The sequence below is a fragment of the Oncorhynchus nerka genome, linkage group LG13 (genome assembly GCF_034236695.1).
Source record: "Oncorhynchus nerka isolate Pitt River linkage group LG13, Oner_Uvic_2.0, whole genome shotgun sequence".
Lineage (NCBI taxonomy): Eukaryota > Metazoa > Chordata > Actinopteri > Salmoniformes > Salmonidae > Oncorhynchus > Oncorhynchus nerka.
In genome coordinates this window covers 36,493,349-36,507,142 of record NC_088408.1, presented here as the reverse complement: position 1 = coordinate 36,507,142, position 13,794 = coordinate 36,493,349, and the positions used below count along the sequence as shown (strand labels likewise).

General features: G+C 44.3%; 1 protein-coding gene across 7 annotated transcripts in view; it reads right to left on the bottom strand.

Moving 5' to 3' along the window:
- med23 (mediator complex subunit 23) overlaps positions 1–13,794 on the bottom strand; it is a 30,119-nt gene that overhangs the window by 14,866 nt on the left and 1,459 nt on the right. For 2 of the 7 annotated variants that reach the window (XM_029676876.2, XM_029676877.2), the window contains exons 5-18: positions 13,677–13,788; positions 10,228–10,326; positions 10,033–10,134; positions 9,845–9,914; positions 9,617–9,729; positions 9,407–9,502; positions 8,855–8,872; positions 6,209–6,409; positions 5,853–5,996; positions 5,237–5,382; positions 4,312–4,557; positions 3,264–3,406; positions 2,858–3,032; positions 1,932–2,095 (exon numbers count right to left, since the gene is read on the bottom strand). In XM_029676876.2, the coding sequence (XP_029532736.1) occupies positions 1,932–2,095; positions 2,858–3,032; positions 3,264–3,406; positions 4,312–4,557; positions 5,237–5,382; positions 5,853–5,996; positions 6,209–6,409; positions 8,855–8,872; positions 9,407–9,502; positions 9,617–9,729; positions 9,845–9,914; positions 10,033–10,134; positions 10,228–10,326; positions 13,677–13,788 (1,829 nt within the window). Of the gene's footprint in view, positions 1–1,931; positions 2,096–2,857; positions 3,033–3,263; positions 3,407–4,311; positions 4,558–5,236; positions 5,383–5,852; positions 5,997–6,208; positions 6,410–8,854; positions 8,873–9,406; positions 9,503–9,616; positions 9,730–9,844; positions 9,915–10,032; positions 10,135–10,227; positions 10,327–12,806; positions 13,638–13,676; positions 13,789–13,794 lie in introns of those variants that run through there. The other 5 variants (XM_065026387.1, XM_029676878.2, XM_029676872.2 and 2 more) reach the window with 4 other exon arrangements.

Here is a 13,794-nt window from a genome sequence, read left to right as displayed (position 1 = left end):
ATGCCTTTTATGCTCGCGTCGAGGCAAGCAACACTGAAGCATTTATGAGAGCACCAGCTGTTCCGGAGGACTTTGTGATCACGCTCTCCGTAGCCAATGTCAGCAAGACCTTTAAACAGGCCAAAATTGACAAGGCCGCGGGGCCAGACGGATTACCAGAGCGTGTAATAAGAGCATGCGCGGACGAACTGGCAAGTGTCTTCACAGACAGTTTCAACCTCTTCCTGACCGAGTCTGTAATACCCACGTTTCAAGCAGACCACTATGTGCCCAAGAAGGCGAAGGTAACCTGCCTAAATGACTACCGCCCCATAGCTCTCTTCAGTAGACATGAAGTGCTTTGATAGGCTGGTCATGCCTCACATCAACACCACCATCTCAGAAATCCTAGGCCCACTCCAATTCGCATACCGCCCAACAGATCCACAGATGTCGCAATCTCAATAACACTCCATACTGCCCTTTCCCACCTGGACAAAAGGAACACCTATGTGAGAATGATAATCATTGACTACAGCTCAGCGTTCAACACCATGGTGCCCACAAAGCTCATCACTGAGCTAATGACCCTGGGACTAAACACCTCCCTCTGCAACTGGATCCTGGACTTCCTGACGGGCAGCCCCGAGGTGGTAAGGGTAGGTAACAACACATCTGCCACTCTGATCCTCAACACAGGTTCCCCTCAGGGGTGTGTGCTTAGTCCCCTCCTGTACTCCCTGTTCACCCACGACTGTGTGGCCAAGCACAACTCCAACACCATCATGAAGTTTGCTGATGACAACAGCTGTAGGCCTGATCAGCAACAACGATGAGACAGCCTATAGGGAGGAGGTCAAGGACCTGTCCGTGTGGTGCCAGGCCAACAACCTCTCCCTCAATGTGAGCAAGACAAAGGATCATGGACTACAGGAAAAGGAGAGCCGAACAGGCCCCCATTATACATCGACGGAGCTGAAGTGGAGCAGGTCGAGAGTTTCAAGTTCCTTGGTGTCCACATCACCAACAAACTACCATGGTCCAAACACACCAAGACAGTCGTGAAGCGGGCACGACAAAGCCTATTCCCCCTCAGGAGACTGAAAAGATTTGGCATGGGTCCCCAGATCCTCAAAACGTTCCACAGCTGCACCATCGAGAGCATCCTGACCAGTTGCATCAACGCCTGTTATGGCAACTGCTCGGTATCTGACCGTAAGGTGCTACAGAGTGTAGTCCATCCAGAACCTATATACCAGGCAGTGTCAGAGGAAGGCCCCAAGAAATTGTCTAAAACTCCAGTCACCCAAGTTCTCTCTGCTATCGCACAGCAAGCGGTACTGAAGCGCCAAGTCTAGGTCCAAAGGGCTCCTTAGCAGCTTCTACCCCCAAGCTATAAGACTGCTGAACTAATCATCAGATGGCCACCCGGTATATTAACATTGACCCCTCCCCCCTTTGTTTTTACACTGCTGCTACTCGCTGTTTATCATCTATGCATAGTCACCTTACCCCTACCTACATGTACAAATTACCTCGACTAACCTGTACCCCAGCACATTTACTCGGTACCGGTGCCCCCTGTATATAGCCTTCGTTATTGTTACGTAATTCTACTGTGTTACTTTTAATTTAGTAAATATTTTCTTAACCATTTCTGGAACGGCACGGTTGGTTCAGGGCTAAGTAAGTATTTCACAGTAAGGTGTTGTATTCGGTGCATGTGACAAATACAATTTGATTTGAAGGCAAAGGGTGGCTACTTTGAAGAAGCTCAAATATAAAATATATTTTGATTTGTTTAACACTTTGGGTTATTACATGATTCTATATGTGTTATTTCATAGTTTTGTTGTCTTTACTATTATTCTACAATGTAGAAAATAAAGAAAAATCTTTGAATGAGTAGGTGTGTCCACACTTTTGACTGGTACTCTAAGTTAGAGGCAGACCTGTGACGTGGGTGGCTCTGGCCAGAGTCAGGATGAGGGCACGGTTGAGCTCCTCAGATTCAGCTGACAGCACCGTTTTGGGGTCACTGAGGAAGCGGGTGAACTGAGGCTGAACCTCAGAACTCCCCAACGCTGTGATCAACCTTAACGCTGTGCTCTCAACACTGAGGACACAGAAACATACATACAAAAAAAGGTTAATTTTATTTCAGTGAAAGCTCGTGGTTATGTACAGAGTTACGTCTTTGCAAAACGCTGACCCATTTCTATGTAACGTTCTTATTAAATTGGCAATGATTGAATAACGTCCGCTCAATAGCACATCATTCCTCTTATAACACCTTGGCTTGCACTGGCTTGACCCCAGAGTATAGACTAGTACTAAATCCTTTCTGGTCTTATGTATCTGTGATTGTAATGAGCCATCCCTGCCTGCGCAGGACCTCAGCACCCTGTGGTGCTGACCACGTAGGTGAAGGAGTTTTTAACTGGTCAAATGACCTAACCAGGAAATATTCAGGCCTCTAGTTATAGTATATGACTACACCTAGGGTGTTGAGTGTTTCCTGGTCAGATTACAGCTGCATAAAACATCTTAAGTGTTTCCCTTAAGGAATGATAATGTTCACTTACCTAAGGGAAATAGGGTATTGCATAGAGCTCCTAAAATATTACCTTACGTAAGGGCACACATCAAGGGGTTTTATGGTAGTTTGAAAGCATGTACTGCAGGAAGAGTATCTGGTTACCACGGAGACAGCCTGATTCACTGACTAATCATCTTGTCAAATAAATCGTATTTATTTTGTGAGATAGTAAAACAGGATCAACATATTGCTTCAGATGAAAAACCATTACTCTACTATGCAACCAGGACCTGGCCCTAAAAATTGTGTCTGACTGTGCCTCCTCTTGTAGTTACTGACCAGAGGTGTAGCTGGTTCTGGTTGGTCTGGGGCACGGCGGCTAGCGAGTGCAGGTGGCTGAGCAGCTGGACGCGGTAGTGGGGCTGGATGTGGTGCATACGGTAGCTGAACATCTCCAGCAGAGTGTGAAGGATGCCCCAGGCGTGGGACTTGAACACGTTGGGCAGGAGCTGGCCTGGTAAAACAAGACAGACACCATGTCGTCGCAGTTAGAACATCTGTGATGCATTTGGGAATACAGTTAATCTGGCCATGCTGCTCGCTCAGGCCAGGGGCGTGTTCAGCAGGGAGAAAAGGTTTTGTTATGGTGTGCCTTTCGGAACATGAACCAGGTCTCTTTTGGGGAATAAAATGCAGGCAGGAATTGATAAGCTCTGTAAGGGGATTCAGAGTTTGCAGGACTTACTGATGAATCCTTTGATGCCCAGAGATTCTATCTCCATGTAGACCAGCAGTCTGCTGTAGGTCTCCACCAGGGCTGGGGCCAGGGCGATGCTGGACTTGGCGTGGGCCAACTTGATCACCCGAGTGGCGATGCTATGGATCAGGCTTAAAAGTACAGGGGACAGGGGAAATGTGAATGAGACTTGACCAATGTATGCAGTTTTCACCTTATATATTATGCTTTGATCACTAAACTGTCAGAATACTGCTTATGCAAGTACAAATGTTCAAGGCATTATTGGCTCAGAAATTGCGGATGGCTTTATTGTAAAATGAATAAGCACTGAATCCACTGTAAAGCCGCTAGAGCAGATGATTTTTCATTAGCGACAACATCTTGTCAAAAAAAAAAAAAAACACTCATCTGTATAAAAAAATTAATTTAAAAAATAAAAAGCTTTTAGGTTGAAATGGGTGGATGCCGTTTAAACTCATTATCACTCTCCATTCTTTCGATTGTAAATGGCAACTAACAGCAGGGAGAATAAAACAGTGATCAACAGAAGAGGGAGGAGACACCACGCTTCAACACATCTGTTCTTTGTAATTTAGCACAGAGCCATTTCATACACCCTGGGCTACATTAAACCAGAGCGAGGGAAGATGACTAGAGTTGAAATGTTATACGTTTAAATAAAAAAACAAATTATCCAAGCCTTCTTGAATTTTAAATAGGGCAGTATAAATGTGAATAAAATTGCATAATGGCGTGTCCTTAAAAAGAACATGGCAGGTGTCTAGATTATTTTTAGCACAGCATTTCAAGCGTTTAAAAAAAAATTACTTCATTAAAAACATCATAGGACGCATCCTCAAGTTTTCATGTAAGCCTCGGAAGACTGAGGATGCTCCATTCTTACTTCAATAACCCCTAGTAAGAGCTCTAACTAAATTAAGTATTACTGGTGATGTTGCTGTGATATCCTGACAGCACCATTGAAAGGAGCAGTAGTAGTCGTTGTAGGGACTATAGATATACAGTATCTCTCTCTGTGGTAAGTATAGCCCACCTCATCTTGGCGTGGACGGTGAGAGAGTCTAGGAGGTTCATGGGTAGTGGTGTGACGGAGCCTGATGCGGTACAGTTGGTGCCAGGCAGGGTGATGCGCATGCTGCCGTTGCCATAGATAGTCTCCACAAGCACGCCCATGGGCAGAGTGAAGCACTCCGAGTTAGTGGAGTAGGCATTACACAGCAAGGCGATCTTATAGTCTGTCATCCCCAGGGACTTGTTCCTCAGGCTCTGCTGGAGAAACCTAAACACACAAGGACATGTGAAATATTATAGGAGGTAGGAGGGAGGCAAGCAGTTTAAATGCAATCGAACCCCAGATTTGAGATGTTGCTTTTATCTCAAAGGCATCACAAATCATGCATCTGTGAGTTATATTGCAAGTTGGTGACCACTGACTACAAACACTTTTAGACTGGCTGCCTAAGTGATTCCTTATGAGAGTTCTAGTAGACAACATGACAGACAAGAGCTGGTGTTAAGTACATACTGGCCTCTAAAGGTAGAACTGCTGATTTGACACTCTTTTTCTGTGGGACCTGCTGCCTGGACCACTGAATGCTCGGCAAATGACATTTACTCCAGAGGTGTTGACCACTGTGGTTGTTATTTTACCCTGCTGGTCATATATGAACGTTTGAAAGTCTTCAAGAACAATCTGGCCTTAAATGGCCATGTACTCTTATAATCTCCAACCGGCACAGCCAGAAGAGGACTGGCCACCCCTCAGAGCCTGGTTCCTCTCTAGGTTTCTTCCTAGGTTCCTGCCTTTCTAGGAAGTTTTTCCTAGCCACCGTGCTTCTACACCTGCATTGCTTGCTGTTTGGGGTTTCAGGCTGGGTTTCTGTACAGCACTTTGTGACAACTGCGGATGTAAAAAGGGCTTTATAAAATACACTTGATTGACTGAGACATTCTCTTACTCGTGGTGCAGCTTGAGGGAGTGGGGGATAGGAATCTGCAGCTTGGAGTTGTCGTTCTGAGCCTTGCGGTTCAAGTGAATCCAGATGCAAGTCATGGCGAAGGCGTGGGTCGACTGGGGCTTGCTGATGTCTGGCACCGGGATGCACTGTAGAGACACACACATCACGATGTCGCCAGTCATACCAATAAAACTTTCAATAAACATTCAATTTATATCAATATCTTCTAAATTATGTAGACACCAAGTAAATGGTTGTATCACCTGACTAGTAAAATGTATTGTCACTAAATATTTCACTCATTCATTCACAATTGGCTGTATCATCATTGGTCAGAAAGCTAATAAATATCCACTTAGCTCTGGACTATGCGGGACAAGTAAAGCCATGATTCTGTGTTAGCGCAGCGTTAGTAAACAGATCCAGTATTTGCATGCTAATGGAAGACTTGGCTAGAAGTAAATTGGGGTGAGATGGGGCTGCAGATGCCTTCATTGCGTCCCCTTGGAGACAGCAGCTCTCAATGCAGTTCAGAGTGGAGCCTCCTGGTTCCTGCAGCGATGCTCTGACAGATGGAGGAGCTGAAACGACAGACACACACACACACAGTGGCTACCTCTTTCTCTGGGTAGAGAAGATCGAACAGCTTCATGACAGGGAGAAAGTCAGCCAGGGCGTTCTTCTGAATGCTGCCAGATATGAACTGGAGGAGGACCCACATGAGGTGGTCTCGGCCTTTGATCAGACCTCGACCGGCCAGCTGAGGAGCAACACACACAAGACAGACATTTTAGACATGATCTGTATAACAGTCTCTCTGTCTCACAGACGAGCAGTGTGGAACAAAAGAGCCAATTCAATTGTCAATGGTAAAAATGAAGCAAGAACAAAAATAGAGCATTCACGATAATAGGACAAATGACTGTCCACTTCTATGAAAGTTTTGTGTGTTTCAAATCAACACTACCTCACCTTCTGGTGAAGTGAGAGCACCATGTGTGGGAAGCTGGCGAACTGGAAGAGCACAAAGAAAATGAGCTGGCTGGAGAGGTGCTGCCACAGGAGCTGGCTGGTGCCGCCGTCGTCAAATTGCTCCTCGGTCTCAGAGCGCTCCATGGCGTACACCACCAGGTCCACCAGCTGGTCCTCGAGCACCGGGCAGCGCTGCTTGTGCTGGGGGGGAGCCCAAAGAGACAGGTGTCAGAGGGGTGTGTAAACATTTTCACAAAAAAAAAAAAAAGTCAAATGTACCTCACACAGGGAATTCAGCACTGGCCCATACCTCACCAAAACAAGTGAAATCAGCATACAGTGGATTCAGAGATGTAGTTGAGTTAAAAAAATATTTTTTTTTAAAAAGGTGCCCTTGACTAGCCTCATTGACTGCTTCATTTTAGTTCCATTCCCTCTTACTCCACTCCAAACACGGTCTCACACCAACATCACTCTAGACACTTGGCTCAAACGGGAGTCTCATAAATGTTGGGTACAAACAGAGCTTGTCCCGGGCACACAGAGGGTACACACTGACTCAAACACACACAAAACAGAGCATGACATGAAGACTACACCACTGCCAATGAAAGCCCAGATGCCAGAGTAGCTGCACTATATCACCACATTGGTCACTTTTGCCATCATTGATAAAAGTAATTTCAGTGATCTATCCAATGTAAATCACCTGTTAAGACAATATTTACTCAACAGGTGGTGCTCTGCACATTTACAATCAGTCTTACACTGAATAAATAATGGCTTGTGGTCAAAACGTTTACTGAAAAACAATGCTGATAGACTGAGAACAAGCGTCGATATACCCAGTCTGTTCTGACACCACAAAGAGTACCTTTTCTTTCTGATATACTGCAGCTGCCCCCTGAAAGTGACATGCAGGTATAGAACACACTGCCATTCATCAACACCACACTGTGAGCAGAGGGTAGCATCATCTCCAAAGGGTGGGGGGGGGGGACAGTGGTACAACACATGCTCTTCTGAGATGGGGTTTCTTTACTGGATTAAGGCTGGTCTGATGGGTGTCTAACCAATGGAAATGGTTTATGGAATCTAAAGAGTTAAAGCCATCTTCGATGGAATTATGTATACAGTAGGTTCTTTTGAGCCTTTTTGCTGCCTTTTAGCACAATGTTCCGATAGAGGGCCAGGACCAAAGATAGGTCCAAGTTATCATTCTTTTGAAACATAAGGATAATTTTAGTAAAGCTCAACCCATTGCATTAGGAAAACAACTCAAAATCAGGAGATTGTCTGCCAAAAGTCATGGTGAAAGCAAAGTAATTAGTCAGTCAGCACGATTCATAGTAGCTTTTGAACCAAATCATCCCTGTTGTGGTGGATGTGTCAAAATCCAATAATGTAACCTCAATGGCAAAAGATACATTTGATCATGCTCCTATGGGAACAAAGACATGGTCAATTCCGGACATTCCCGAAGTGCATTTCAATCTAGTACCTTGAAACAACGTAGCCTATCTAGTGTTAACATTCAAATGGAAAACTCTTGCAGTGCAAACGTCAAGATACACCTGAACCACAGTTGAAAACAGACAGGACTATACTACATTCCGGCATGCAGCAGATCAGGGCTTGAAATTAACATGTCATTCTCAGGTACGTACACCTCTAGTTTCAAACAGAAAATGTCCGATCCTCTTTGCTGATTTGGTAATGTTGCATGTTTGAAATTGTAAATGATTCATGATTTGTAACATGCTTTTGCTTCATTCAAAATTAATATATAAATATATATAGGCTACTAAATCCAAGGACATTGGAATAGGGAAGGAACTAGTGTATTCAATAATATAACACACCAAAGTAGATTCTAATAATATCAAATTTGCAATTGTATCAATTGGTGGCAATTGATACAATTTGTTCACATTTTACTACAATCATTTTCCCTTGAGATCTCACGAGAGCTTTTACAATGCTGTTCTGCACATTCTTAGAATTGCAAAATGAATTCAACAAAATGAATTCATAGTCTAATGCAGGGAGACTACAGGGGCAGTGGAGTTAGCCACCATAAAATGAGAATCTAAGTAAATCACTTAACTAATTTTGCCACAGTGTACAGGCAGTTGAAAGTGTGTTTCAATTGTGTCTAACTATGTATAGAAAATTTGAAGTAGAATAATCTATGAAAGACAGAGAAGCAAAATAATTGTCAAGCTGCTGTGTTTCTGGACTTGTATACAGGATCTTGGGATGGGAGATGGAATTCTGAAACCCAAGACCAAACACAACGCATCTGTGGGAAAGTATGTTCTTACAAAACAGCTTTGAGAGATGTCTTGACAGACAGCAACAGCCACAGCATTAAAACTCCAATGAGATGTGACGTCTACGGACCACACTTCGTGGCCAACAAAGGGGAGCTGAACTGTAGACCCTTGCACATCCTGTCAATGTGATGCATTGTCATATCAGCTCTTTCACATGCTCTTGGACATTGGCCTCTATCTAAGGTAATTTCAAGCCCTATGTTGTGCTTTATTTGTCATTTTTTGGGTTGTCTAGACGTGATCAGTGTAGCTAGGAAGCTGCGTCCAGTAACTGGTTAGTCACAATACAACAGGAAGATTGTGAACATACCTGAGCAATGTTCAAGGTCTAGAGCATTGGAGGATGGGCAAGACAGGACAGAACAAAAAGAAAGGAAGAAAAAAGGAGAAGACAAAACAGTGACTAGGAGGCCAGCTCCAAGTTCCCCTGTCAGTCAGTAAAGCCGGAGTACTCCTAAGAGACACATCAAGCGAATGTGACGGGGCATATTAGCTGGTGTATTCCCTTACACCAATACTTGTTGTTGTGTGTCCCTGGGCCAAAGGGGCAGAGTCAGACAGAACTTGAAACACCGTTGATTTGAGCTGCCAAGCAGGGCTGGGGCTAAACATAGAGCACTGAATTGGCAGGGAATAGATTGGAGGCTGGCCTTATAGAAACAAAGCAATGCAAACCATTGTTGTTTGCCTTCATCTGGATTCTACAGGTAATCAGATGCACTAAATACAGTACAAGACACCTCACGTGATAGGCTGGTCATCTGGAGCGTCCTTGGCTTGTGTACTGTACCTGTGTTACCAAGAGCAAGGGGGGAGGTAGAGGAGGAAGGGGAGAGCTGACAGGGAAGGAGAGGAGAAGTACCTGCTTGTTGAGCCCTAACATGTTGCAGACCATGTCTCGAGAGTAGGGCTGCTCCAGCACATATCGCAGCAGCCCTGTCTGTGGTTCAAACAGGTCCTGGGGGGGAAAACACCCACATCCTTTGACAAAAGCTTTGAAAAACAGGCTTTACACTGTCTGGGTAAAAGATTTCTATGGAGGTGATAGGTATGATAGGTTTAGGAGTAGTACCTTGTCGAAGGGCAGCATGCCCCTGAGAGGGAATCGTAATGTGGTGGGGTCCAGCTTCCAGGAGTTGCAGATAGCTCCAGAGTTGTTGACCACTGGAAGGAGGCTGCATCTCCCTACAGGTCAAACATATGATAGGTCACTTAAAAGGTCTCTGCGCAATAGTCCCAAATAAATATATGCATCTCACTGCTCAATACCAGGCAGGTTAGGTGCAAACGGTGGCCTTACCACAGATGGAGTTAATTCTTGCAGTGGGTCGAAAACTGTCAACAAAATCTGACATGAGACTGCCCAGAAGCTAGAATAAAAGAGAAGGATAGCGTGAAAGACTGACCAGCTCAGATGCTATGTATCTCAGTTCAAATCAATTCATCATCCACACAAATGACATGAATATATCCTGGTTGAAAACATACCCAGTGTGACAACATCCCCTCGGGATAGAGTTTTCTGATCTCTGTAATGGCAAAGTAGGCAGGCAGGAGGCACGCGTTCCTGTCGAGGATGTACTCCACCACCTGCGAGGAGATACACAAACATTTCAGCAGGTTATTTCAACAGGAAATCCCCAAACTCTTGTGAAAAAGCCTATGGCTGGAAAGGAGGCGTACCTCTCGTGCAGCTAGCAGCTGCTGGACCACAGCTGAGCTAACAGTGTTGGGGATGGTCTGAATCTTATCCAGCAGAGCCTTCAGTAGATCTCTAACTCCCTGTGATGGAACACAATGAAGCACATCATTCATGTTATTTAGTAGATAATATCCTATAATACACATGTAATAAAACTATTTACACTGTTGTATATATACACACACACACATCACTCTGGAACTGCAGGGAAATGTATTCGTTTAACATAAGAAGGGAGTCCACATTGCATAGAATGTGTCTATAGACCCATGGAGTGTGTTAAATGTTTTCCAACTTTATGCAATTCAAAACAGATTTAATGCAAAGAGCATGAGAAGGGGCTGCAGATGATTTCCATCTAAGTAAAATTAACTGTCTCGCTAACAAAGTGACAAAGGCAACTTCATCCTTATTCATTTTGGTCAATTGTATTGTGGGTAAGGAAACCCCAAATAGTGCAATGAAAGGGTCTGGCTCGATCTGTGTGCCGCTTAATTCCGAGAGTGTGTTAAAAATGTCTTTCCAGAAACCAACAAGAGATGGGCAACACCAAAACATGTGTACATGACTAGCAGGAGACCGATTACATCATACACATTTTGGGTTCACATCCGTGTAAATGTTGGATAATCTTGCTTTGGTCCAGTGGGCCCTATGAATGAGTTTGCATCGAATGAGGCCGTGTCGAGCGCAAATAAAAGAGCTATGTAACCCTTTTGAGTGCCCCGTCCCATAGTTCATTAGATATTTCCTCACCCAGTTCCTCCTCCAATGAGGATGTAATATTGTTTAATGAGATAACTTGTAGAGAGAAAATTTGACTATAGATTATTGACACGGTGCCTTTCAGAGTGGGAAGTGGGATAACAAATGTGTCAAACTGGGTTTCACCAGGAAGGGTGAGGAATCCTGGATCTATGCTGTGGATTAACTCCGGACTTGTAAGAACCTAAAAAAAAATTGATGTATGGGGAGACCAAATTTAGCTGATAATTGTTCAAACGTATTAAATGTATTGTTAATATACAGATCTCTATCTTCTAATGCCGAGCCGAGACCACGTTGAGAAAGCACCAGGAAAAGCTGGGTTTGAGGCTACCGGAGCCAAAGAGGTTGTTTGAAACCCAAAGTGGCGCCTAAATTGATTGCAGATCTTCAATGTTGTTTTGACATATTTTTTTGGTGAAGGAGGAGGCCTGTAACGGAGGAGTGAGCGAGGGAAGACAATGATGCTGGTATAGACGAGGCAGCCTCCATCTCTAGCCAAATTGGGGGTGGGAATATCTCTCTGCTCTGCAACCAGTAGTGAATGATCCTAAGGTTCATAATAGATTCTGAAATCCGGGTGAGCTAGACTGTTGTCTGGTTTGGGCCTCTGCAAAAGCTGTTATCGCATCCTGGGGCCTTTTTGTCCCATATCAAATGGTAGTAATTAGGCCGTCGAAACTTTTTGAAAAGTGTATTGGGAAGAAAAATCAGAAGGAACTGATAGAAGAATTTAGGGAGAGTATTCATTTTAATAGAATTAATTATTGCGACTAAGGAGAGTTGTAGCAAAGACCAGCGTTCCAAATCGTCCTTCGTACGGGTTAAAAGAGGAACAAAGTTGGCATGATTAAAATAAAAAAAATCTGATTGTGACATGTACCCCGAGATAAATAAAACTACTGTGAGCAATTTTAAATGGCAAGTTATGTAAAGGTTTTTTTTCTGCCATATTCAGCGGCATCAACTCGCTTTTACCGAGATTCAGTTTATACCCTGATAAGTGACCGAAGGATGCGAAAGAGGCAAGGGCAGCAGGAACAGAAAGGTTGGATGTGTATAATAATAAATCTGCATATAAAGACAGTTTGTGTTCATGTCCATATCCGACTATATCCGACTATACCTTTGATGAGGGGGTTGGAGCGAAGTGTTATTGCAAGTGGTTCTATGGCGAGGGCAAAAGGTAAGGGACTTAAAGGGCAACCCTGGCGTGTCGAGCGATGCAAAGGGAAGCAGTCTGAGTGTTATTAGTCCTGACAGAGGCTTGAGGGGATGAGTACATAAGTCTTATCCAAGCCATGAATTTGGAGCCAAAGCCGAATTTATTTAGTGTAAAAAAGGTATTTCCATTCCAAAAAACAAAGACAAACGACAAGGCACAAAAGACATAAAAACGATATACAAATAAAGAGGTTAAAACCCCTTCCAGAAGCATCTCCCCAACTGAGATGCAAGCAAAACCCTAAATAGAAAAAAGTTGAGCAAAGCATGATAACTGTTACCCTGTGCTACCTGGGATTTGTGACCATTTAACTAGAGTAAGCCAAACATACATAGATTGGCCCCCAACAGAGTCTAAGGAAAACTAGCCTCGGTTAAGAGCGGTTTAACAGCAATACAGATGGTAAAACTACGACTGAACCATGAAAACAGCCAGATATTGAAAGAGGCGGCAACCTGGGTTAGACATTTTTTAAATGAAAAAGAGAATGACATTCAAATGTCGATGAACCCAGCAAAATTGGCTTCGATAGCAAACCATTCGGGCTGCTAACAATATCAGCTAACCAACCATTTGTTCCACACCATGCGGTACAACAAGGGATGCTTCTCCCGATCTCCTCAGTGTGTCATTGCGAACGTGAAAGAAAGGCACCCTGATGACTAATGGTCGCGGGGGTTCTCCATCCCGTGGTCGGCTACGCAGAGTGCGGTGGGCCTGGTCTAGCAGTGAGTTCTCCTCCAGACCGAGCAGCTCCTGAAGCAGCTGGGCCATGAACTCAGTTGGTCTTGGGCCCTGCACTCCCTCCGGTATTCCCAGTAGACGAATGTTGTTCCTCCGCATTCTACTTTCCATATCTTTGCATCTATTGTCGAGGTATGCCACCTTAGTTGTCAGTGAGCCAACGTTAGCCTCTAACTCGCTAATGCGAGTGCTGTGGTCTGCAGCATCTCGTTCCAAATCCGATAAAGCCACTCCGTGTGCGTCGAGCTTATTCTGTAACGTTATACTCTCAATAGATTTTTTAAGCTCGTCTTTGACCATTGATATCTCTGACCTGAGATTGGTAGAGAGAGAGTCAATTTTGCCGAAAATATCGGTTTTGAGGGTGCCTATCACGGATTGTAACATCTCCACTGTCAGTGTTTCCGTGGGGCCGGCATTAGCAGCGTCCGGTGGCGAATCAGGAGAGGGCGCAGGCTTGCTGTGGCCTGCTCTTGCAGACTTCGTTTTTTTCCGGGTCGACGACATTACAAACTTAAAATTCTCAAACTTGATCTGAATTGTTTACGGGTCTCTTCAGACGCCTGGCCAAACAAAAATATATACAATTTTGCAAGGTTAAATATATAAAGTTGGTCACTAACTCAGGAGCTATAGGGAAACACGTGGTACATCCTTGGCTTTCAACAGCGCCTCTCCAATTGCATTGTTTCTTACCTTGTAATCCACACCCCCGATGATCTTTCGTATGAGTCGAAAAGTCAAGGCCCATAACTGTGTCCGCTCCCACTCCAGGTTATCTGAGTTTATGAGAGCCTGACACACCATCCTGAGA